The sequence below is a fragment of the Mauremys reevesii genome, linkage group 9 (genome assembly GCF_016161935.1).
Source record: "Mauremys reevesii isolate NIE-2019 linkage group 9, ASM1616193v1, whole genome shotgun sequence".
NCBI classification, from domain to species: domain Eukaryota; kingdom Metazoa; phylum Chordata; order Testudines; family Geoemydidae; genus Mauremys; species Mauremys reevesii.
Window position 1 is genome coordinate 15,192,331 of NC_052631.1, and position 25,116 is coordinate 15,217,446.

Here is a 25,116-nt window from a genome sequence, read left to right on the forward strand (position 1 = left end):
TCTGGTCGTTGGGCCTGACTCCTTCTCCAGCACTAGGCATGCCCATGTCTTGGTCACATAACACCTAGGGCCTGACTTTTGTATGCAGCCTCCCCCTCACCCCCCCAGGAGTACTTAGTACTTTGGCTGTCTGGCTACTTGCCTTTTTTTCTCACTGCTCTTACTCTCCCTCCTCTTCCTGACTGCTGCATTCAAATTGGGCTGCTGCTTTCTTCTCTTCGGGCTGCCTGGGCACCAGCAAGGGTATGAATGAGCGAGAGTCTCTCCCTTCTCTCGGTCCCTGTGTCTGGTGCCCCAGGGGCTTCATTTGGTATGGGGAAGGGGGAGAGTTGCTCCCCCAGACTTTTCATAGGTTTATATGTGCCACTCTTTTCTCCCTCCCCAAACTTTGCAGGGTATAATATAATCACAGCTAATTTTCTGTATGCGGACACAACTTTATCCTCTGCAGAATGTTTCTCAACTGATGCAGTAGCTAGGAAGAGCAATTGCTCAGCCCTGCAGCCATGGAAAGAGCATGTTTAGTTGCGCTGTGAGGATGGTGATGCCCAGTCCGGTTGGCATATAGGAACTGTGTGGTGAGGAAGCATGCTCACTGCAAGCAGACTCTTCAGAAAGTTTAGCTATCTAACGGTTGTTAGTCTCTGAGAACAGGTGAACTGCAATTTTGGGGAGGCTCGTAACTTGGCCAGAGAGGTGAATTTTCATGAGCATAGCAAAAGGCACATCCTCAACACCAGGGCAACCCGTTTAACGAATTTCAAGTTGCTGCTCCAAAACCTGGGAGCGCAAGAGCTTCTCAATGAAAGAGTTGTGAGAATTTTTTCGGTAACATAGGCAAACCAACATTTTCCTCTAGTATTGTCCTTGGGAAACAGCTGAACCCTTTAAGCTAAAACTTTACCTCCCACAACTTCTCCCCAAAATCAGCCTAAGGCAGAAAGCTGGGAGGGAAAATGTTTCAACCCAAATGGTAAAGTTTGGTGAATTAGTAAGTAAGTGAAAAATTATACTTCTAATGGAAAATGTCAAGCAACCTTAACTACAGGCAGTGCTACCAGCTCCACCTATAATAAAATAATAATGATCAATGACAATATTTGCAATGTTCTATGCTTAGAGAAGGGTAAACCAATCTCATGCTTCAGGGCACAGTCTTCTGACTGTAGGGACAAGGAGGATGCTCTCCGACCCCTATGCCACTTCTGTAGCACCATGCAATTGGCTAGGTGCATCATGAGAAGTTTCCCTTTCCTATGACGCATCTGATATTTGAAGGATCTTGGGTTTGATCACACAATTGACTTGTCCTTTTATTCCTACAGAGCAAACAAAACGAGAAGTGGAGCCCTAATCACTTCTCTTAATGTAACTGGAATGAAACATAACATCCTGAATTAGATTCAGTGTAACACAACTCCAGCCACAAAGGAGTCCGGACGTTTGCTATGGGGAAATACTTTGTGAACTAGCAGAAATTTATTGCAAATCAACATTTTGGGTCACCTTCTCAGCTGATTTCAATGCAGCTTCCCCAATGTGCAGCCTCTGAGAATCTGACTTTTGGTTTATACTCCATCATATAGACGTGACAGTCTGTTAAGATGACGAGCAAGGCACTTCCCATGTGAATCTGGCATTATTTAAGGTCAACTGTGGGAAAGACTTCTTATTGGTGGGGTTTTTTTTTCTCTGTGTGAATTTCATTATGAGAGGAATCTGTGGGTGTGAGAATACAAACTGTCACATTTTTATAAAACCCAAGTTTAACTGTATGACTTTGCTCTTTGTCAGGATCCTGATAGGATTTGTTCCTAATCGCTGTTTCTGAGAGAGCTTATTCAATATAGCTGGGTAGTTTCCTGGTCTGTCAGCTGCATTTTATGCAGTTCCTCAGCTAGTGGAACACTAAATAATTCAATGTAACCTGCTCTCCGTATTGTCCTTTTTTGGAGCTATTGCTACTAGGGTTATCTGATCCCTTCCTAGTAACCAGCTGTTATGGTGCCTGTTGTGAGGAGTTGATGAAAGGTGACAGGCTGTGGGAGAACTATTTGAAAAGTGCTAATAGTGAAATATCAGAGCTGTGAAAACTGGGCTAGTGTGACAAACCCATCTGAATCCAGTGTAAAAGTGATCAGATTTTTAAAATAAAACAAATCACCCATTTTCCTCTAACTCCTCAGCACAATACAAGGATTTCTCAACATAATGGCAAATAATTTAAATTAGAATGTATCCATTTTTAAAGAGAAAAATGGACCTGCTTCATTTAAAGGGGCCAGCCATCCTGTGACAGGCACTGAAATAAGTGACCTAACTTTCATGGGTGCTGTACATCTGTCATTCCATAGACTTTAAGGCGACACCTGATTAAATATTGACTTTGAAGCCTCACTTCCAGTGCCCAAACAAAATTTTGGCCTACATCAGGCATCTTACAGGTTTTTCAAGTGGCGAGAGTACTTGGCTATGGTACATCCCAGTGGAGTTCTGAGGTGTGAGTGTATTGTTTGTCACGCTCTCTAGGTGCTAGGGTGAAAAGTTCTATAGAAGTGCAAAGCATGATTGTTAGTACCTAGGTGTCCAAGAGGGTCTTGTCAGTAACTGCATGAATTCCTACCACACTCACACTTCTGACATGTGGTCTCCACTCAGTCAGTGACAGTGTGTTTGGGTAGTAAACACCAAATGCATTTTTGAGTACAAGTTCTTAAATGTAGGGCTTTAAAAAATGTGCTGCTCTCTCTCACACAATCTCTCTCTTGCACGCTCCTTAGTAAAGGAGACCTGATTGTTCCATGCTGGTGTAACTCCACTGACCTCAATGATGTTGAACTGGTATAAGCAAATATGGCCCAGAGCCTGCTCCCACTCATGTTGAAGTCCAGGGCAAAACTGCCACCAATTCAGTGGCCCCGAGTTTTTGATGCACGTCCCTGAGGCTGGATGATCGGAACGCATAGTGCCAATTGCAGATCTGTATTTAGAACCCACCCCCTTTCCATGGGCCGTGCCAGATCTTACTCAGCAATAGCGGAGGACAAATGGAGACACACAAAAGAGAACCTGCGTTTAATAGCAGACCACTTTAGCCTGGCTTTCTCTTTAGCTCCTCAACACGTCTCTTTAAAGGTAAGAAATCTCCCATTGTCAGTCATTCCAATGTCCATCAGTCTGTCCATAACTAACAAAAGAGAAGGGAGCAGTGGAGCACGAAAAGACAAGGAAAGCATTCAGTGGGAAAATCCTAGACGGGCCCTTAGCACTTTGGTACCGAAGGCTTCAGAGCTGATGTAATGATTTGTAAAGATATGAACGAGTTTTCAAGCTACCGTGTCTATAGGCAGCCAGAAGCCTGATGTGTGTGGCAGTTTGAATCGCTGACTGCACATATTGAAATGATGCTCCATTGAGGTGGGATCTTGGCCTTATTCAGCTTTAAAATGTACCTATTGGAAACTTCCTGTTTCGAAAAGTACTGTTTAGAAGCTGTTTGTGTAATGAATTAATCCATTTCCTTTTGGAAGCCTTAAATGTTTGAATATACCAGTAGGTAGCAATTTCAACTTGGTGCAAGTGTGTGTTGGCTAATGTGAAACCGCAGTTTCTCAGAGGGACAAGATCTAAACTTTTATGAATATCTTATCAGTATGAGACTGTAAATAATGTCATCTTAGGCCTGGTCTACACTTCGCGTTTAAACCGAATTTAGCAGCGTTAAACCCATTTAACCCTGCACCCGTCCACACAATGAGGCCCTTTATATCGATATAAAGGGCTCTTTAAACCGATTTCTGTACTCCTCCCCGACGAGAGGAGTAGCGCTGAAATCGGTATTGCCATGTCGGATTAGAGTTAGTGTGGCCGCAAATCGACGGTATTGGCCTCCGGGTGGTATCCCACAGTGCACCATTGTGACCGCTCTGGAAAGCAATCTGAACTCAGATGCACTGGCCAGGTAGACAGGAAAAGCCCCGCGAACTTTTGAATTTCATTTCCTGTTTGCCCAGCGTGGAGCTCTGATCAGCACGGGTGGCGATGCAGTCCCAAATCCAAAAAGAGCTCCAGCATGGACCGTACGGGAGATAGTGGATGTGATCGCTGTATGGGGAGACAAATCTGTTCTATCAGAGCTCTGTTACAGAAGACAAAATGACAAAGCATTTGAAAAAATCTCCAGGCTATGATAGACAGAGGCCACAGCAGGGACTCAGCACAGTGCTGCGTGAGAAGCATAACAGAAAGCCAAAGAATCAAATGGATGGTCAGGGAGGGAGAGAGAGGGTACTGAGGACTCCAGCTATCCCACAGTTCCTGCAGTCTCCGAAAAGCATTTGCATTCCTGGCTGAGCTCCAAATGCCTGAAGGGTCAAAAACATTTTCCCGGGTGTTTCAGGGTATATGTCGTCAATTTACACCCTTCCCCCCTCCCCCTGAAAGAAAAGGGGAAAAAAATCATTTCTCGCCTTTTTTTCAATGTCACCCTATGTCTACTGCACGCTGCTGGTAGACGGGGTGCTGCAGCGCTGAACACTAGCATCCCCTTCCCGGTGGCAGACGGTACAATATGACTGCTATCTATTGTCATCATCAGCCCGTGAGTGCTCCTGGCTGGCCTCGGTGAGGTCAGCCAGGGGCGCCTGGGTAAAAATAGGAAAGACTCCTGGTCATTCCCAGCAGATGGTACAAAAGGCTTGGTAACCGTCCTCATCATAGCAGCTGGAGGCTGAGCTCCATCAGCCCCCCCTTTCATGTCTAAAGAAAAGATTCTGTACTGCCTGGACTATCATAGCAGCTGGAGGCTGCCTCCCCCTCATTTTATCTCACTAAAAGTCAGTGTTTCTTATTCCTGCATTCTTTATTACTTCATCACACAAATGGGGGGACACTGCCACGGTAGCCCAGGAGGGTTGGGGGAGGAGGGAAGCAACGGGTGGGGTTGTTGCAGGGGCACCCCCTAGAATGGCATGCAGCTCATCATTTCTGCGGGATCTCTGGGGCTGTGACACAGAGCGGCTGTGCTCTCTGGTTCTCTAGTACACTTGCCCCATATTCTAGGCAGGACTGACTCTATTTTTAGACAAAACATAAAGAAGGGAATGACCCAGGAGTCATGCCCATGACCTCAGCGAGGCCAGCCAGGAGCACCATGCAAATGCAAACAGTGCAAAATGACTGATAACCATCATCTCATCGCCAATTTACAACGGCAGACGGTGCAATAGGGATGGTAATCATCTCTGCTACCTTGCAAAGGCAAATGAATGCTGCTGTGTAGCACTGCAGTACCGCCTCTGTCAGCAGCATCCAGTACACATACGGTGACAGTGACAAAAGGCAAAACAGGCTCCATGGTTGCCATGCTATGGCGTCTGCCAGGGCAATCCAGGTGAAAAAGGGCGTGAAATGATTGTCTGCCGTTGCTTTCACGGAGGAAGGATTGAGTGACAACATTTACCCAGAATCACCCGCAACACTGTTTTTGCCCCATCATGCATTGGGATCTCAACCCAGAATTCCAATGGGCAGGGGAGACTGCGGGAACTATGGGATAGCTACGGGATAGCTACCCACAGTGCAACGCTCCGGAAATCAACACTAGCCTCGGTACATGGACGCACACCGCCGAATTAATGTGCTTAGTGTGGCCGTGTGCACTCAACTTTATACAATCTGTTTTAAAAAACCGGTTTCTGTAAAATCGGAATAATCCCGTAGTGTAGACATACCCTTAGTGAAGAAAGCTTCGAGCTTCTGTTCTCTTAATGAGGCGGATATCAATTAGCATGGTACAATACTACTGTTGGTTTGTTTAGATGTTTTTGGGACCATAGATAGAATTTGTAATTCTGTCTCTCCAGCTCTTTATAGACATGAGGCTTAAATTCAGCCATGTCCCGAAGTATGTGATTTCTATGGAACCACTCTCGTGTCTGAAGCCAGGCATGTGCTTAAGTAGCTGGCTGAATGGGGCCACATTCATTTAGAATACTGCACTGAAAACATCAAAAGATCTCTTCGCAGTCTTGTTTTTGCTGACACCTTGTTTCTTCATGAGAAGATGAAATCCCATACAGGAATTTTGATATTCTGGATGCAAACTTTTCCATGAACTGGAGGAAAGGGATATTGAATGATGAGAGACTATTCAGAGGTACCATACCTAGCAGATACCTAGATCAGAGAAATCTCTTTATCGGGGAAGCGGGTGGAATGAGAGCGAACGTTCTGATTTCTTTTTAAAGAACTGGTCAAAACTAAAATGAAGAACTTGAAGAAACTAACCCTCTAAGATTATGCTAAATATGTCCGTTAGGATTTACAATTAGTACTACGGTGTCCTGGTAGATAACATGGGCTGGATTTTCATCTTGGTTACACTCACTCCAATGAAGTTCATCTGGATTTAAACTAGTATGATTGAGATTAGAATCAGATATGAAATCTCTAGCAAGCATCACCACTTTGTTGTAGACCTTGTGCTACCGATATTTAAGATCAGCCTTTACTCCATAAAAGCGTTGAGAAGAAACAACCCCCTCTGCCACTGCCTACCTGTCTCTGCTACCACAATTTTGGCATAAGATGGTCATTTAAAAAAAAATTAATACTGTCACCATTTTAAATGGTTTTCTAGCCATCTATTTTTTGTGTAGAGGACTTTACCCACAGAAACACTTCACTTCAGTGCAGACGTATTGGGACATTCTCAGCTGGTATAACTGGGATAGCTCAGGCTGTGGTCTATCTACAGCAGTGTGTATGCAGGATTTTGGTTTTATAACTTCAATGTTTGATTCCAGTCCCATGCATATAAATGGTTTAATGTTCCCATGCCACCTCCTAATGGAGGGCCTGCAGAGCGTGGCCTTTATATTGGTTTTAGTAGGAAGCAGAAACTGGGCCAGAAACCTTCCTGACCTTCCTATGTTGCTAGCAGAAATTCTGCTCTACAACTGTGCATGCTGGGCAGCCAGAACTTGGCCTCAGCTATTCCTGCTCCTGGATAGTTAGTTTGCTTCCAGTCCCGATGTGAACATATTTACAATGCTGAGCTTGTGTCCAGCACTGGACAAGTGACAGATGAAGGAAATCTTCCATCTTCTCTCTTTCAATAGGTTTTCACTGGAAAAGTAATTCAAACATCTGTATTCACTCTGCTTAGCTCTGCTGTTCCTAACAACCAGCGGATCTGGACAACTTGGAAGGAAAGGAAGGCTACCGCATAATTTTACATAGGATCTCCCCTCCAGCTGAAGTTAGGGGAGGGCTGAGGTAGAGACCATCAACATGTGTCTTAGGAAGACGGAGTGGACAAAGCAGAAGATGGCTTTTCCTGAGATGCTGAAGCGGAATGATTGAAATAAACGGAGATGTCCATTTACGCGTCTGACAGCTGTGACAGAACTTTTTTTGTCTTAGTGCTTGTCTGCACAGTGAGTGTATAGCAAGCCGAGGTGTGAATAGTAATCTAGCCTTGTCAATGGTCTTGAAACACTATTTACGGTGCTATTTCAGGACGAATGTTTTCATTTTGGATCTGGAGCCAGGAAAAAGTACTACACACACACACTCATGAATTCTTTATTACTATTTCAAATAAACCATTTTGTATTGCTTGAGTAGTCACGAGGTGCAATTATGGATTGATAATTACTGGTACAAGTCTCTGGGTGGGTGGGCAAACAAAAAAAAACAACCTCAGCTATAGAAGGGGAAATAAGATTGAGCAATCTCTGTGAATAGGACCCAGTGGTCCAATGTGGTTCTGCTTCATTATTCATCTTATAACCAAAGAAAAAAAATTGAAAAATGGAAGGGTGTATGTTCAGGAAGTCCTACTGAGGAGGGGTGAGAGGAGTTAAAGCTAGAAAAGAATCCAGGATCTCGGCTTGTGGCAAAACATTGGCTGGCTTTCTTATTGCTTTCCTTGCTGATCTCTGCCCCTGTTCTAGGAAACCTCTTCTGTCTTATCCGACGCTATTTCCCATATTATCATGAAATGACTCAAAGGGATGTTAGCCAGGAATACCTTGGAGACCAAGGCAGCTGGCGATGTACTAACCCATTTTGCAGTGCATTTGAAAATCCTCCACTTTTTTCCTTAAGTCACATACCATTATGGGCAGCTATACTGAGAAGCTTTGGAGCTTGCTGTGTTAACTCTCATGACTTCCTCACATTCCCATTATGTTGATATTTGTGCATGCTGGGAAAAGCCACAGTTAAGCAAGGTGAATGGGTTAATGCCTAAGTAGAGGCAACAGCAGATGACTTCTTAGAATGTGAGGCAGGTGTGGATTCTGTTGCCCACAAGATGTCTGGGAGACATCAATGCTTGGTACCAGTCAGCCCAAGCTATCTGAATTCACCACCATGAGGAATGCCTCAAACATATCTACTTGGCTTCAGGAAAACAATTTTGGAGGGAAATTAACAAATTTAGAATCCAATCCTGCAGTTCTTCATCACACAATCTCTCTCCTGGATTGCGCCAGGGCTACTTATATAGGGGCTGCAAGATCAGCTCTCTAGCGATTTAAAGTGTGATGGGGACAAGTATTAAAACTGGAAAGGCTTGGAAATCAAAATACAACATAATTAAGGCAACGCAGAGTGCAACTCCAGCAACCCCCCCATTCCCCAAGCAAACAAGAAAAGGAGTGGTTAATGTGGCTTCAGGAGGACTTGGCAAGGAGGTCTGTTAAGCTGCTGAACAGTGAGATGTGGTGGAAGCTCGGTTGCTTTGGACGCTTAACTGACTGAACAATGTACTGTGAGTAAAACTCCCACCCTGGCACGGGAATGGCCTAAGGTGATTAAGTGAGAGAGAGTCCTAATTAATTTGTTTAATTTACTTTGGACAGATTGGATGGATGTGTTGAGATGGCCATTAAACTTGCTGAAGGAGAAAAGGATTTTAAAAATAAATAAAGCAAGCCAAGGGCATTAGATTGGAAATCTCCTTTCCCCCACTTAGGTTGACATGTGGTGTAACCAGGAATGTCACTCCTTGATGGCTGCTTAATATACCACATTGTATCACCAATACCGTAAAAACGAGGGGTCCTTGTGGCACCTTAGAGACTAACAAATTTATTTGGGCATAAGCTTTCGTGGGCTAGAACCCACTTCATCAGATGCATGAAGTGGAAAATACAGGAGCAGGTATAAATACATGAAAGGATGGGAGTTGCCTTACCAAGGGTGAGGTCCGTCTAACGAGACAATTCATTTAACAGCAGGGTACCAAGGGAGGAAAGGTAACTTTTGAAGTGCTAATGAGTGGTCCATTTCAGACAGTTGACAAGAAGGTGTGAGTAACAGTAGGGGGAAATTAGTATTAGGGGAAAATAGGTTTAGGTTTTGTAATGACCCAACCATTCCCAGTCTTTATTCAGGCCTAATCTGATGGTATCCTGCTGTTAAGTGAATTGTCTCGTTAGACTGACATCACACGTGGTAAGGCAACTCCCATCCTTTCATGTATTTTTTTTTTTTACCTGCTCCTTTATTTTCCACTCCATGCATCTGATGAAGTGGGTTCTAGCCCATGAAAGCTTATACCCAAATAAATTTGTTAGTCTCTAAGGTGCCACAAGGACTCCTTGTTGTTTTTACTGATACAGACTAACACGGCAACCTGTGACCAATACCGTGTGATTAAACAGAACACATTCTTGGTAAGGTCTTCTCATTCCTTTTGAATCCCCTCTTGGCTGGAGTTTAATGAACTAATGCAATGTTTCTTCCTTCAAGCAATATAGTACGCTTAACAAAATCTCCTGTGTCAAAAGAAAACATTCACTGTTTCATGCTAAGCTCTGTGACACTTACCAGAGATTATGGCTCTCCCATGAATGTGAACTAACTGAATTCAGTGACATTACCATTCATTTACAAGAGCCTCTCTGGTGCTTCCCAAACTTGGAAAACTGCTCTTATGACTACAGTTACCAGTCTAACCACAGCCACCTGTTGACAGGTAGAGACAGCTGGATCTAAAATCTAGATTTCTTTTTAAGTTAACTGGTTGATGCTGCTTAGTTTTATAAAAACATTTACTATCCATTTAAAGAGAGTGCATAGTGTAGACCGAGGTGCATAAAATCATGGTATTTTGAACTGTTAGTAACAGAGGCTGTCATTATCCTTAGTGAAGGTGAGTGCAGATTCTAGTGCAGTGGAATTGCCTCAGCCAATCTGCATGGGGTGCTAGTCAGTTACTGACCCATAACTGTTCACTTATTTCACAATTATGCAGTTCCTTGCTCTGATTGGCTGAAGGAGTATAAAATGTGCATAATGACTGTAGTTATCTCCATACTTCAGCTGGGGGCCATTATTAGCCCATTCAGAGTGGAGGGATAACTGTATAGTGATTATGCAAATCCCTTCATTCTGATTTATTACTTCCCCATCTATACAGCCACAGCAATAATGACTGAATTGGTGTCTCTTCCACTCTCCACTCATCCCCCACCTAGCGCCTTCTAATATGGTTTAAAGGAGTCATTCCTAGGAGGGGATATGGGGAGAAGATGAACCTCCTGCAAGGAACATGGAGGAGGTTGGCTGGTCCGCCCAGAGAGGGGGGCAGTTTGCCCCAGGCCCCGGGCTCCGCAGGGGCCCCCATGAGAGTTTTTCGGGGCCCCTGGAGCGGGGTTATTCACTCGCTCCGGGAGCACCGGAAAATTCTCGTGGGGCCCGGGCCCCCGGAACTACTTCTGCTCCCGGTCTTCACCGGCAGGGGGTCCTTCCGCTCCGGGGCAGAAGGACCCCCTGCCGGTGAATTACTGCCGAAGTGGGACCTGCCACCGACGTGCAGTCCGGTCTTCGGCAGTAATTCGGCAGCGGGGGGCCCTTCCGTTCCAGGACCCCCCCGCCGAAGTGCCCCCGAGACCCGCAGCGGGTGCCCCCCGCCACCGAATTACCGCTGAAGAGCCGGCTGCACTTCAGCGGCGGGTCCCGCTTTGGCGGTAATTCGGCGGCGGGGGGGACCCCGCCGCGGGTCTTCGGGGCACTTCGGCGGTGGGTCTCGGAGCGGAAGGGCCCCCCGCTGCTGAATTACCACCGAAGCGGGGGCCTTCTGCCCCTGAAGACCCCAGACCCCTAGAATCCTCTGGGCGGCCCTGGAGGTTGGGATATAGAGTGGGGTGCTAAAATGGGCAAGGGATGGCATTAGATGCAGTGCTGTTTGTTGCAGACATCTGTGTAGGGAGTTCTGAGGGTGGTGGCTAACTGAGCACAGGGGGTTTAAAGGATGCAGAACATGTTCCAGTATAATAATGACTTCAAGGTACTCTTTGCTAATTCAGTAATAACCATATCCAGCACTGATAAACACCTGCAGCCTTCAGCTCTGAGTTTACTTAGCCCAGGACATGCTTATTACCATGTAAACAGGAAGCACCCTTGAGTTATCATTTAAATAACAAATTGGTTAACAGTTTGTTCCTGCGTGTCTTTTAGTTATTGAAATCTTGCAGTACAGTCACAGGTGGTGTGTGTGTGTGTGTGTAATTTTTTTCCCCTTTAATTCTGCTGGGGTCTGGATTACACAGGGCTAAGCTACTTTAACTGCAAAACTCTTCCTGCTGTGAATTCTTCTGCTGCTAGTGTCTTACTGATTAGTTTTCTCCTTTTTGAAGAACTTATGTTTGTTTTTGTCCCTAGAGTTGGGATACTCTGCTTTATCGTTTACACACAGAAGTTCTGAAATTTTTAATTATACAATAGTTTTAAAAGTACTTATACTTTTTGCTAAATAGCAACTTTTTTTGCTAAGTTTCTCCGCCCCTCCCATCCCCCCAACCCCTTCCCCCCTTTCTGGTGTTTTTGTGCCAGTTCTCATGAAGTCTGAGTTTTTTACCATTGACTTTAAAGGGATTAAGATCAGGCCCTATGTCAAAAGCATAATAGGAGTTTCCTTAGTTCCAGAATGTGTCTCTCTTAGTCCTAGAGCAATGCATTGTTCACAACCCCAGTTTGAAAGCTATGGCGGCTCAGTAAACCATGAAAGGAAGGTTTCAGAGTAGCAGCCATGTTAGTCTGTATCCACAAAAAGAACAGGAGTACTTGTGGCACCTTAGAAACTAACAAATTTATTCAAGCATAAGCTTTCGTGGGCTACAGCCCACTTCATCGGATGCATAGACTGGAACATACAGCAAGAAGATATTTATACATACAGAGAACATGAAAAGGTGGAACAACACTGTGCTATAGGGGTATGGAATTGGCTCCTCGCTCTACCTGAGTTTGGAGAGCTGGGTACAGGCACATGCCATTACTTATAGTATTTAATTTCTTGTGAGTAACTGGCTGGTGGATCTTCATGCCTTTTAAACATTTTGCTAGTGATCTCTGGACCAAATTTTGCTCTTGTTGGCATAAATCCAGAATAACTCGTCTTCAGTGAGCCTCTCTCATGGCAGTGCTGTACTGGTTAAGGACTCCATTCTGAAAACGCTTGTATATGAGTTGTCCTGCTGAGGTCCATGAAATGTTTATTCAGGTAACATTACTCCTGTAATTCTGCAGGTCTGGACCCTTGCAGTATATGACAGAGTTAACAGCAAAGTCATTAGGAAGAGTGGACTGGTTAATACTTACAGCAGGGGTAGGCAAACTTTTTGGTCCAAGGGCCACATCTGCATATGGAAATTGTATGGTGGGCCATGAATGCTTACGAAATTGGGGGTTGGGTGCGGGAGGCAGTGAGGGCTTCGGCTGGGGGGTGGGTGGGTTCTGGGGTGGGGCTGGGGATGAGGGTGCTCTGGGCTGGGACCAAGGGGTTCGGAGCACAGGAAGGGGATCAGGGCTGGGGCAGGGGATTAGGGTGCAGGAGGGGAGGTCAGGGGTGCAGGCTCGGGGTGGCATTTACCTCAAACAGCTCCCAGAAGCAGAGTCATGTCTCCCACTCCGGCTCCTACACAGAAGCGCAGCCAGGAGGCTCTGTGTGCTGCCCCGTCTGCAGATGCTGCCCCTGCAGCTCCCATTAGCCACAGTTGCCAGCCAATGGGAGTTGTGGGGGCAGTGTGCGGAGCCCCTGGCTGCCCCTACACGTAGGAGGCAGAGGGTGGGGGGACATGCCGCTGCTTCCGGCAGCCGCGCAGAGCCCAGCATGCAGAGAGCGGGGCAAGCCTCCAACTCTCTCTCCCAGAGCTTGCACGCAACCACACTCGCACTTCAAAGCACTGCCGCAGAAGCGTTCCTGCAGCAGCACTTTGACGTTTCCAGTGTAGACATACCCTTTGTCTCAGTTTTCTCTCCCATCTTTTGTCTATGTAGACAGTAAGTTCTTTGGGGAAGTGACTGTCTCAATGTGTTTGTACACAATTGAGCACAACACACCCTTTGCTGCTACAATAATACAAATAACTTTTTCTTTTTCCAAAGTGAAATGTGGAGTCTGTTACTTGTGCACAAAAAGTCTATATATTTTTTTTAAATTGGAAAGATTAATTTTTTTTCTCCAACTTTGCCTAATGTGATTTGATTTTACTTCAACATTGTGTGTGCGCACGCATGTGCTGAAGACAAGCCTGGAAGTTTTAGTTAAAGAACTTTTTGAGCGTTTGGAGCATGTGAAAATGGGAGGTTGTCGTCACCGCTGAGTTGCAGCCTTAACAATAGCTTTTCCTGACCGTGAAAGCTCCAACAGGCAGAAATATACACTGTCAAAGAAACAATTGCAAGCACTCAGCAGATTTAAGATGTTGATTTTGTAATTTCTGTCATCGCCATTGTTATTTCAGTCTCAAGGCCGTTTGGTAAAGGCGCGGGGGGGGGGGGAGAGGAGGGGCAGATAGGTATTAGCAAGGGGGTCAAAGTGAGCCTTGGAGCACTTGCCCGTAATGATGGGGAGGAGAAAATCAATGGATTGCCAACCAAACATAGCACATCATTGTAAGCAGCAGAGAGTGCAAGTTCCGTTATCTGTGAAACACTGTTTGGTCTGAGATTGAGAACTGCTGATTCTTGACTGGTCTCCCAGTCCTCCCCCCCGCCCCCCACTTCCCCCCGAATAATTTAAAGGCCCCTGTTTTAATTCATCCATATTTGATTCCTTAATATCGGTTCCACTTTCCCGAGCTGCTGTTGCTCTCTACGACACTCCTGCATTATCTCTACCATATCAGTCAAGACTTGCAGTGATGACCAATTTGCACTGCAGCCCTAGGAAAGAAATGGTAACCATGTTCTGTCTGATATCAGAGAGCCAGAGTATCCCACATCAGCTATTAAGATGCAAAAGTGCTTCACTGCATAAGAGACGATTTAGAGGCTCTGTGGACGGAAAGAGATTTCCTTTCTCCCCTCCCTCCCCTGGTGTATATCTTATTGTAAGGCAGGCTAACAAAATAGTATTTCTCCGCGCACGCGCACACACACACACACACACACACACACACACACACACACACACACACACACACACTGAAAAATCTCTTCAAAATGCAACTCGGAAAAATCATTGTTCTTGCCACTTGCAGGCTGCATTGGGAAGAGCAGGGTCAAGGAACGGCATAACCCTAGCCTGAATAGAGACCAGGCTCTGTTTTAATTTTGTGAATAACTAACATTCCGGTCATGTTGCCATGGCTACACTGAAATTGTAACTCTGGGCCAGCAGTGTAGAGCGATGCCAAGTCCATTGAGGATGTAAGAACCAGGAGACAAAAATAGCTTTTGGCCTGGTAGGTGCACAGGGAAGAGCCAGGGTGGCCAAATGTGGCTGACAGGAGCGCTGTGGTAAAGCCTGTGCCGTATCTTTAGTACAGAGGTGCAGCCCATGTGCCATCTTGCTCCAGTCACCAGGAAGCTGCCTAGATCAGTGGGTCATGTAAAAAGCGACAGAGAGTCCTGTGGCACCTTATAGACTAACAAATGTATTGGAGCATAAGCTTTTGTGGGTGAATACCCACTTCGTCAGACACGTGGGTGGAAATTTCCAGAGGCAGGTATAAATATGCAGGCAAGAATCAGTCTAGAGATAACGAGGTTAGTTCAGTCAGGGAGGATGAGGCCCTCTTCTAGCAGTTGAGGTGTGAACTCCAAGGGAGAAGAAACTGCTGTGACTCCTACAGGCTAATGGGAAAACTAGTGCTTGTAATCTACTCTGCACTTAGGGCTGCCAGGTGTCCTGAAGTCTGAGAGACATTTGTACAGCTGACAGCCTGGTGATGCCTGTCTGTAACCCAGCTGAGATCTCATGCCTGTAGCAGGGACGAGGCTTCTGCTGCTTGTCCTATTTACTGGAGGCCAATATGGAGCTAGCTCTGCAGGTAGGCAGGCAGCCACTCAGCCTCCCATTGCTGCATAAGTCACTGGTTCCCAGTGGGGAAGGAACAACTGGCAGCGGCATCACAGCAGCAGGGCTCAGTATTGGCCATAGGCACTCTCTGCTGAGCCTCCAGCTTCTTGTATCTCCATTCAGCCCTCTCACAAGCTACACATCCACCTACCCCACGTGCCCTGCCATCCACTGACACCTTGCCACCTGCTATAGTCAAGTTTTGTGCAGCTCCATATTCTACTCCACCACTGCTTGGAGCAGGACACGTTGACCTTCAACTGAAGTTTCTGTGCAAATTAGCTCACTAATCTGCACAAAAGTCTCAGGGAATTGCACAAATCTTGGCAGCCTTGCAAATTAGAAATGGCCTTCAGGCTGCTAGGAAGTTGCTAACATGGCCCTCAGTTTGGCCTTGGGTGGGGCGGGGGGGGGGCTGGACAAAGCCCCTGAAAATGTATTGTTGGGAACAATCCAACTTTGATCTGGAATTGACTAGCTGCCTCATTGGGTCTTTTCCAACTTCTGTGAACGTTTTACAGTAGTGCAAGCACAGGAGTTTTGGTTGTTTTTTTTTTTAACTTCACAAGGAATATTTATCCATAGCACATGGAAAAACCTCTTCCAAGGTTGTTTCAGCGAGAGCACTGAGCAAAATAACTCTGGGAAGCAGAACTTGAAAATAAACAGCAGCTGCCATCTATTTTTCTGTTTGTTTATAAGAACCTAGTGCACTAATGGCCCTCAAGTCCCATTTTCATTTATATACAGAACACTGCTTTGTCAGCTTTGGGATGTGCAGAGTGGCAGCCTTTGCAAGAGATTGCTATTTTCAAGTCAGTCTCCTGTACTCTTTGCATTGCAGCAGCACTCCAGCCTCTGTGATCTAGCGCCTTTGGGAGCTTCTTTACTTGCTTCTTCCAAACCAGGCATATCCCTGATAGCGCCGTTTGGTGTCTGTGGCCCTGGTGGAGGGAAATGTAAGCCTGCTCTTGTACCTCTTACAGTGCAGGGGTGCGGCATGGCTAGCTCAGATCTTCCTCCACAGGAGCACATGCTTCGCATACCACTGATCACGTTCACTGTAGGAATGTCTGTGGTACAGCAGTGTGTCTTGCACTGTGGTTTTTACGTACAGGGTATGCAAACACTTGGAATCTAAAGAATTCCAACCCTGGTTATCAAGTATCTGCCATCATGGCTAAGCAACAGCTAAAGGCAAGATGTAGACCTGAAAATATTGAAACAGCAGAAAGGAATTATTTAGCATAACAAAATGGAGGTTTTTCTGACTCCAGTTCATTTGCAGGCTACCCCGGGCATTATTAATGGGTGTCCCCCCACCCTTCTCTCACCTGCTCACAAAGGGTATGGATCAGCATACCTAAAAGGTGCCTTTAGCTATGACATATAGTGTGCAGATCTCTGATTGAGACCATATGTCTCAAACCCACCGTGGCGGTAATATTGCTCTTCTGCCTCCCCAGGAAAGTATCCAGAATCTGGTCTTTCCTTCCAGGCGCAGAGATTCTCGTCTATACCGCTGTCTTCCCAGACTGATTGTTGCAATTCGTAACTTGCTAGCATGCCAAATTGTTTGAATATGAGCCAGCAAATTATACAAAATCCAGAAGCTAATGTTCTGACTGGTGCCAAAGAAGTTCCCATCAGGTGACCCTCATTTCATCCTACTCTTTGAAAACACCAAAACCAAAATACCTAATCTCCACCCACCTACACCCCTCCTCTCCCTATGTATATAATTTTTAATTAGTACAGGAGTTAAGGTATGAAGGACCGACTCTGGGTTTGTGAGGCCCTATATGAAGAAACATCACCAAAGACCCAGTTGGTTCCCTGCTGTTTGGTTTGTCAGGCTCCACTCCTAACTCCTCTTCCTCTTGTAATCTCAAGCACTTTCCACTCAAGCTGTTGCAATCACCCACTTTTCTGAAGCTTGGTAGCTTCTGGTGACTTATATGCATCAGGAAGCCAGGAGTAGAGCCAGAGCACAACTTCCTAAATGTGGAAAGGAGGAGGGGGCAGTTAAGGAATTACTTCTCCCTCATGGCATGCAGGCACTATGGTCAGATGGGATCACAGCCAGGAATGATCTTTTGGCTGGCCCTGGATCAGAGTAGAAGAGTAATACAGGGCTCCTTGAAAAGAGGGTCCTGTTAATTGTGCAGACCTATGTATAGGGAGCCCATAAAGCCAGAGCCAACAGTGCCTTGCAACTCTAATATGTGAGCTGTTAACGAAGGGATATTAACATGATTGTTTCCTCCCTTCCTCATGAAGCTCAGGCTGTTACAAAGGGGAACTGATTAGAATCCTGCTCCGTTTCCCTCTGCAGCCAGCTCTGTGTGTTTGGAGACCTTGACTCAAAAAGGAAACTGAATAATTCTAACCTGTTAACCCATTACTAGCTCTTTAGACTCCGCACTTGCCAAAAAGATGGGGCACGAGGAAGAGACTGATGCAAAAGATGGGTAGGGCTGCATTTGGCTGTAATTCTGTTTTCTGTGTATCACACCTTCAGATGTAAGCGATCTGTGCCCTCTGGGGGAATTCAGGAAGGAGGCTCTACAGTGACAGACCTGCTGTCTCTCTCATGGAGCTATTGGCTCTTTCTCTTTTTTAATTCTGCTAAAATAAAAAGTCCACATTTTGTTCTTTGTGGGCCTGAGGCAACTGCCACTATAGGAGTCAGTGTTTAGCTGTTAATGCACTAGCTTCTCGATCGTCATTAGCTACTGACCTCAGGAATAGAACTATGCAAAGTAATTCTCTGTGGAAACAGACACCACTCAAAACTAGCCTGATTTCATGTTTTATTACAGAACCAAACCCCAGACCAGGTTGGTAGAAATATTGGCTAGGGGTTTACAAACCTTTTAATTTGCAAAGCTTACATGATTTTGAAGCAGTTAGGGTTGAGCTTGGAGAAACTTAGTGGCTGCAGCAGAATTTGGTGTAGAAATTTTTGAGTTAATTTGAACCCTAAACTTTACATTCAGGGTGGGTGGGAGCAGTGAGGGGACATGAACCCATGTGGATCAAAACCAGATAAAATGCGTGCATGAACCCTTCTCTATGAGAACCCAGCATGCTTAACAAGACTCTCTAATCAGGCAGAGTCTCTTTTCTTGTTTAACTGAAGATGTGTTTATTTTAACTGACCATAGAATAAGTGGTGATTTGATTATCCGTAGAACGCACATGGTGTATTCAAGTTTCTATGCGTACACAAGTGACCATAAAAATACAGCATAGAGTCTGCAGTGAGCAGTAAATGAACAGCACTGGTACTCAAGCACCATCTTGACAACTATTTTTAAGGGCCAGATCTTGCAAACGCTTAGTACAAGGCATAATGCCTATAACCATGAGTAGTTCCTCTAACTGGTAAGTAAGCATTGTGCTATCTCATAATCGTTCACTGAATCAGACCCTAAGGAACTACTGAGCTACTAACCCTTCCATTTAATATTAATGTAATGCTGCTAATACAGATTAAAGGCACTCTTAAACAGCTGTCAGTGAAATATGGACTTCATTCCAACCAAATGTTTCTTTCGAGTAAACTTGCAAATATTCGTTAATTAAAAAAAAAATTTTTTTTTTTCCTTTTAGGATCCTGCAGGTATCTTTGAACTGGTGGAACTTGTTGGCAATGGAACATATGGGCAAGTCTATAAGGTAAGGTCTCTGAATGTGTCTGCAGCAATTATGATTTCCTGGTACATGAGTTTACATATTAGACTGCTCAATGCTTATCTACATTACACTAGATCTGTTTCAGAGGTGAACAGAAACTAGAAGCCGTCTGTGAACTTCGACTTACTTCTTTCAGTACCTGTATTTGATCCTCCTTCTCAAACTTCATTACAGTGAAGTTCCTAGTTCTGAAATTGTTCTTGGAAACTGTCTTTTGATTTATTTTTTTAATTTCCCCTTATTTTCATTCTTTCCTGAATGTGTTCAGTGGGCAGCAATCTAGATGGTGCAGTAGTTTAATACACGAGCCTGTCACTTCTAGAGAGTGGAATTTGGAACTTGATTGGTTAACAAATGAAATGAGTTTGGTTTTAATTTAGTCCCCCGTCCACATACAATCTGACTCGTTCTGCCAATCTGTACTTAGCAGAAGGCCACAGCAAGAAAGGAACTTCAGAGTCTGGAAGCTTGGTTTAAAATGCCTCTTAATATTGGAAATGATTCTCAACCAAAGCCCTGGAAACTTCGGATATTTCTTTGAAATCTATACACAGTTCTTGTAGATGACTCCGACATCTATAATGAGCTAATCATATCCCCAGATCCAAATACCATCCTAATTCAGAATTTGGATCTCCGCTGGTTTGGGTTTCTTTAAGGTTGGTCCTAAATATACTTATTGCATGGTGTGACAACGAGGGTTAAAAATCGCTGAAAGCTGTTTTCAAATTCTATATGGGACTATGCTAACTATTCTGGTTCTACCCTATGATAATAGTCCCTCTGGTTCAACTTTTCTAAGGGCCACTAAGGGCTTGTCTACACTTACCAGGGGATCCACGCGCAGCGATCGATGCATTGGTGGTTGATTTAGTGGGTCTAGGGAAGTCCTGCTAAATCGACTGTAGATCGCTCTCCCATCGACTACTGTACTCCACTGGATTGAGAAGCGTGAGGGTAGTCGACAGGAGAGCATCTCCCATCAACATCGCGTAGTGTGGATCCCGTGGTAAATAGATCTCAGCTACGTCGACTTGAGTTATGTTATTCACGTAACTTGAATTGTGTAGCTTAGATCAACTTTTCCCTTTAGTGTAGACAAGACCTAAGTGTACACACCTAATTTATACACAGAATCTGTATTTGCATGTGCAGCTCAGCTCACTGTGAACAAAGTTAGTGAATCTGTGTGCACAAATTCCTTTTTTTTTTTTTTTTTTGGCACACTCCCAATCAGTCACTTGGAAAACATGGTACTTGCTGTCATGCACTGGCATACACCAAGCTTCCCCCAAATCAAGAGAGGAAGGGAGGAAAAGTTTGTTTTAAAAGCTGTCAGGAAATATTTGTTCTGAATTCTGGCTTCCACATCATCCCATTGCTGTAGGCTAATCCCTTTAATCTGATGATAGAATTTAAATTAGTTGAGGATGAACTGAAACTTCTGGAGTTAAAAGTGTGTGGATTTCTAAACTGGAATAAATACAGACTTTAGCAAGGATATATTCTGGTGACTCTTCCTCTTTGCTATTTTTTTTATTGTGTTTTTGCATTAAGTTGATGATGATATGCTGTTTTTATTTCCATCGTTCTTCCTGAATCATCAAGGCCAAGAGCATTAGTTTGATGTTGAAACTGTTTTTTTTTTTCAGCTGGTAAAATAAGTGTAGAGATTGACCTTATTTTAACATGTGCATATTTCTAACAAGCAGTGGAAACTGTGACTGTAACATCCCTTCAAAAGCTTAATGCTTGTATGGAAAAGCAGAGACACTACACATACTTTACACTCTTCTTTACACAGTTCTGTTTGTGTTTCCTGTCCTGTCAAAATATTTGATTTTTAAAGAGTCCAGTTATCTGAAGCAGAAAATTCTAAAATTATTCACACTTAGTTTTCTGGGGGTAAGAGATTTTGATCATTTCAGTGTGTGGCCCTTTTTCACTTCTGCACAAAGCATCTCACTAACTGTTTGCAATCAGAGTGCTCAGATTAGTTAAAATCAAAATGATGCAGAATGCTTCACATGGTTTCATTGCAAACAAGGTGGTGGTCTTCGAAGAGAATATTATGCTCAAACCAAAACTACAGGCCTAAATATCTACATGCTAGAAAGAAATTTGCATCCAAATATGAACTCTCTGGCATGGTCACCCATCTAGTTTAGACTGAGATTTTCTTTTCACGTTGGTTTCATACATTTCAAGGCAAGAAGGGACCCCTGTGATCTAGCCTGACCTCCTGTATAACAGGAGGGTTAGAGGGTTGCTCAGGGTTAGAACTTCCCCAGAAGAATTCTTTTTGAATTAGAGCATATCTTTTTTTTAATTGCCAGTCATGGAGAATCCACCACAATCCTTGGTAAATTGTTCCAATGGTTAATTATCCGAATTACACTTGAACTCAAGCCTCAAAACAAAATTTAAGCAATGTGAACCAGAGGAACTGTTAATATGAAGCATAACTGACTGTTAATGGTGTCAGTCCTGGACAGTTGGGGAGAAATAAGATCTTGATGTCCATTCCATCAAAATCTCCCTGGCAAAATGTCTTTTGCAGCCGGACAAAGAAACAGATCACTAGAAGATCTCCAAAGATGCTTTGACCCTTTTGCTCCCTCTAAATTATTTTCTGGAGATGCCACTATGCAGGAATAATCTGCCGCAGTTTGTATACCTAATTTGGTGTAATGAAGATTAGAACCCATGTAATCACCCTCAAGGTTGACTTCTTTAGAAAAAAATCATGTGCTCTAGTTCAAAATGAATTATTTTTGGGACGCTCTATGGCCTGTGTTCTATAGGAGGTCCGACGTGTAGCCTCTCGTCCCCTCCCCCCTATAGTTTGTGCATGTTTTGACTGTAAGGCCTGGTCTACTCTAGGAAATTTGGTTGGTGTAACACCATTGCTCAGGGTTATACCCTTTAATTACACAGTTAAACCAACCTAACCCCTGGTGTAGACAGTGGTAGTTCGATGGGTGATTTCTTCGGTTGACCTAGCTTCTTCTGCTCAGGGAGGTGGATTACTTATGCTCATGGGAGAAGCCCTCCTGTCAGCATTGGTAGTGTCTTTGCTAAATCACTACAATGGCACTGCTGCAGTGCTTTATGTGTAGACAAGCCCAGAGCCTTAATACTGGACCCCAAAAGGCATCTCACGGTAGCACCCTCTCTCTCTCGCTTGCTGGAATAGCATCTCCTTTTTGTCTTGCTCCATGTGCCTGATGTGTAAATGCATTCTAACCAGGCCTTGCAGTTCTGTGGTTCCATTCCATAAATAGAAAATGATTTAAAAAAAAAAACATTCAAAGAAAACATGTTTTAAAGGGAGCACCTGTTTCATGCACTTCAATTGGTGGAGACTATTGACCTTGTTAAAATAAATAGCTGAAGTAGGGGGTGATTTTTCCCTTGCCGTAGGTCAGACAGTGGAGCGCTTGTACTCACTATGGAGCACTTGTACGAATAGCCCAGGGGGTCTGCTCCTGTGAGTAAGTGCTTGCCATCATCAGTAAATATTCCTTGGGCTTGCCCTTTATCATCTGACACCCAACTGATAATGCATCTCATAATCCAAAGGGGTTGTGAGCTGGCTTATTTGTCTGCTTGATCACATGAGGCCATATTCTGCGCTAGGGACCAAATTCTGCCATTGAAATCAGGACTTTACACCCTTACATCAGAAGAAAATTTTGGCTGTAATTGAAATGCCCACTGAGATTGCTGAGTGCTATGCAAAGGGTAGGATATGGTACAGAATGTTTGAGGCAGAATTTTGTATTCTGGTGGCTGGAGTAAGGGAATGGGGGATAGGGAGACTGTGTGAGCTTGGGATAGGCGTAGTTTGACATCTATATTGGCGGGGGGGAAGCTCCAGTCAGGGCAATGGAGCCACGGATGGGGGCGGTGGGGGAATTCCGCACCTGCCCGAGGCTTGCAGTTGGGGGAGGGCAACGCCTCTCTGACCCCTTTTTCCCCCAAACTACGCCCAGGGAGCTTGTTGAAAGTCAATTAACCTCTCCCTGGCTCCAACCACCCCTCTATAAAATGAGATTGACCATGCTTACCAGCCTTTGCAAAGTGCTCGGAGAAGTGCAAAGTATGTTCGTTCTCTTGGTGGGAGGTTCTCATTTTGGATTGTTGGAGGTGCAGTGAAGCAGTGCTGCAGCTTGACTGTGCCAGAGCAAACTGAGTTTAACAGCCCAAACCCTAGTCATGAGGACATTTCTAATCACCAAAATAATCACATTTTAAAATCGCTTCTCAGGATTACATTGTTTAAAAAAAAAAAAAAAAAAATCTGTGGCTGCAGCCATTGACTCTACCTATCCTGAGGCTCTGTACCGACTGAGCAAGGGCTCAGGACAGAGGATTTGTATGTGATGTGTTAGTTTGAAATTAATAGTTGACACATAAGTATTGTGGATTTGTAGCCCGCTCAGCATTTGAGATCTTGAATCTCTGGCATTTGCATTCACTTAAGGAATTGTTGGGTGGTCAACCCCCAACACTTTTGACAAGTGTTTCATTGTACAGTATGCCTGTAATAGCGTAAATCTTAAGAGTGCTTCCTTCTTACAAAGGAAAGCAAGGAGTTTGTGAGAGAGAAAATAAAGGAGTTTATGGAATCTATTATGCATCTGATTTCCCGCCTGCCCAGCCCCAGAAAGCTTAAATCTCCACCTGATTAGTGGATGTTTTCTAGTTTCCTGCCGTAGGGCCTGGTTCTGTGACATGCTGGGCACCTTGTGCAAAGGGCTGAGTGGACTAAACTCTGCTGATTTCAACTAAATTTCCTGGCTGCACTAGAGAATCTCCCCCAACTCCCTCTTTTCAGTTGTGAGGAGGGTCTCCTTCCTTTTCCACCTTTCTGTGTTGTATCCCCTTCTCTCTTTGAGGTAACCATGAGCACCAGTTGTGGTTCTGCCAACAGGGCAGTGCCTCATGGGAGGTGGGGTGGGGTGGGGGGGGGAGAGAGGGGAAACAAATAAAACCAAAGTAAAATAAAACATTTCATAACAATTCTTAGAACCAGTCACAGCTGTTACTTTATGCACTACTGTAATACTGTTAAAGGGCCTCAACTGAGACCAGGGCCTCATTATGCTAGGTGCTGTACAAACACATTGTAAGAGACAGTCCCTGCCTCAAAGAGTGAAATAAACAAGACTGATGAAGAGCGGGCGGTGAAACAGGTGAAATGGCTTGCTCAAGGTGTCACAGCAGATTGATTGCAGAGCCAGGACTTGAACCCAGGTCTGCAAATATGTAGGCTAGCACTCGACCAAACATATTGTAGGCCCAATATGTTGGCCACCGTTGCCTCACTCACGTAGTGTTTTTTACACAGGGCTTGTTTTGCACTGGTGAGATTCCTGGTCTGTGCTGACCTCTTTTCAAACAGCACAGGGGGCCTTAGGCCACTAGCGAAGGAGAAGTTGTAATGACAACCGTTGGGGCCTACTGTCAAGGGCCAGAATAAACTAGGGGTCAGTCTCCCCTTGATCTCAAGGGAGCTGGTTCTGACCGACAGGGACTGCAGGGTTTGCAGTGGAATGCAAACCCCCTTCATTTGCATTAATAAAGCATCTAGTCATAGTGTTCTGATGACTGACTGCTGTTACAATCTTGACACAGCGAGGGCTCGGAGGATTGACATTTCTTACTAGAGCAAGAATATAAACAGTCAGAGCAATTGCAATAAAAAGTGTTGCTAAAGGAGCTCTTTTCCACACTCCGTCGTTCTTTGTTTCCCACTGTGTGTGGGGGTGAGCATGACTCTGGGGGAGGTAACAAAAATCTTACCAAAGTGCTTCAGATATTAGCAATTTCCCCATCAACCAGCCCGAGACTGCCACACACAAATAAGAATTCCTGAACTATTAGCGCACTACACTTCCTAGCTTGCATAGGTCCAATATGACATTGCTGTGAAATGTCTTTCCCTATCCATATTGTGTGAGATGGGCACAGCATGATAGAAAATGTTAATTGCCAACAAATTTCATAGGCATAATTACTAGAATACCATTCTTGGTGATTGCAGCTGGCGCTCAGTGGTATTGATGAACAGTCTTTCATCATTCAAAATT

General features: G+C 44.6%; 1 protein-coding gene and 1 long non-coding RNA gene across 15 annotated transcripts in view; one reads left to right on the top strand and one right to left on the bottom strand.

Annotated features, from left to right (window-relative positions):
• TNIK (TRAF2 and NCK interacting kinase) overlaps positions 1 to 25,116 on the top strand; it is a 316,747-nt gene that overhangs the window by 34,191 nt on the left and 257,440 nt on the right. For all 14 annotated transcript variants that reach the window (XM_039490028.1, XM_039490013.1, XM_039490012.1 and 11 more), the window contains exon 2: positions 18,938 to 19,003. In XM_039490028.1, the coding sequence (XP_039345962.1) occupies positions 18,938 to 19,003 (66 nt within the window). The remainder of the gene's footprint in view (positions 1 to 18,937; positions 19,004 to 25,116) is intronic.
• LOC120372700 lies at positions 16,003 to 23,182 on the bottom strand. The gene is made up of 2 exons (XR_005585121.1): positions 23,092 to 23,182; positions 16,003 to 16,532 (listed from the first exon to the last, which is right to left on the bottom strand). It is a non-coding gene; the product is annotated as an uncharacterized LOC120372700 (long non-coding RNA).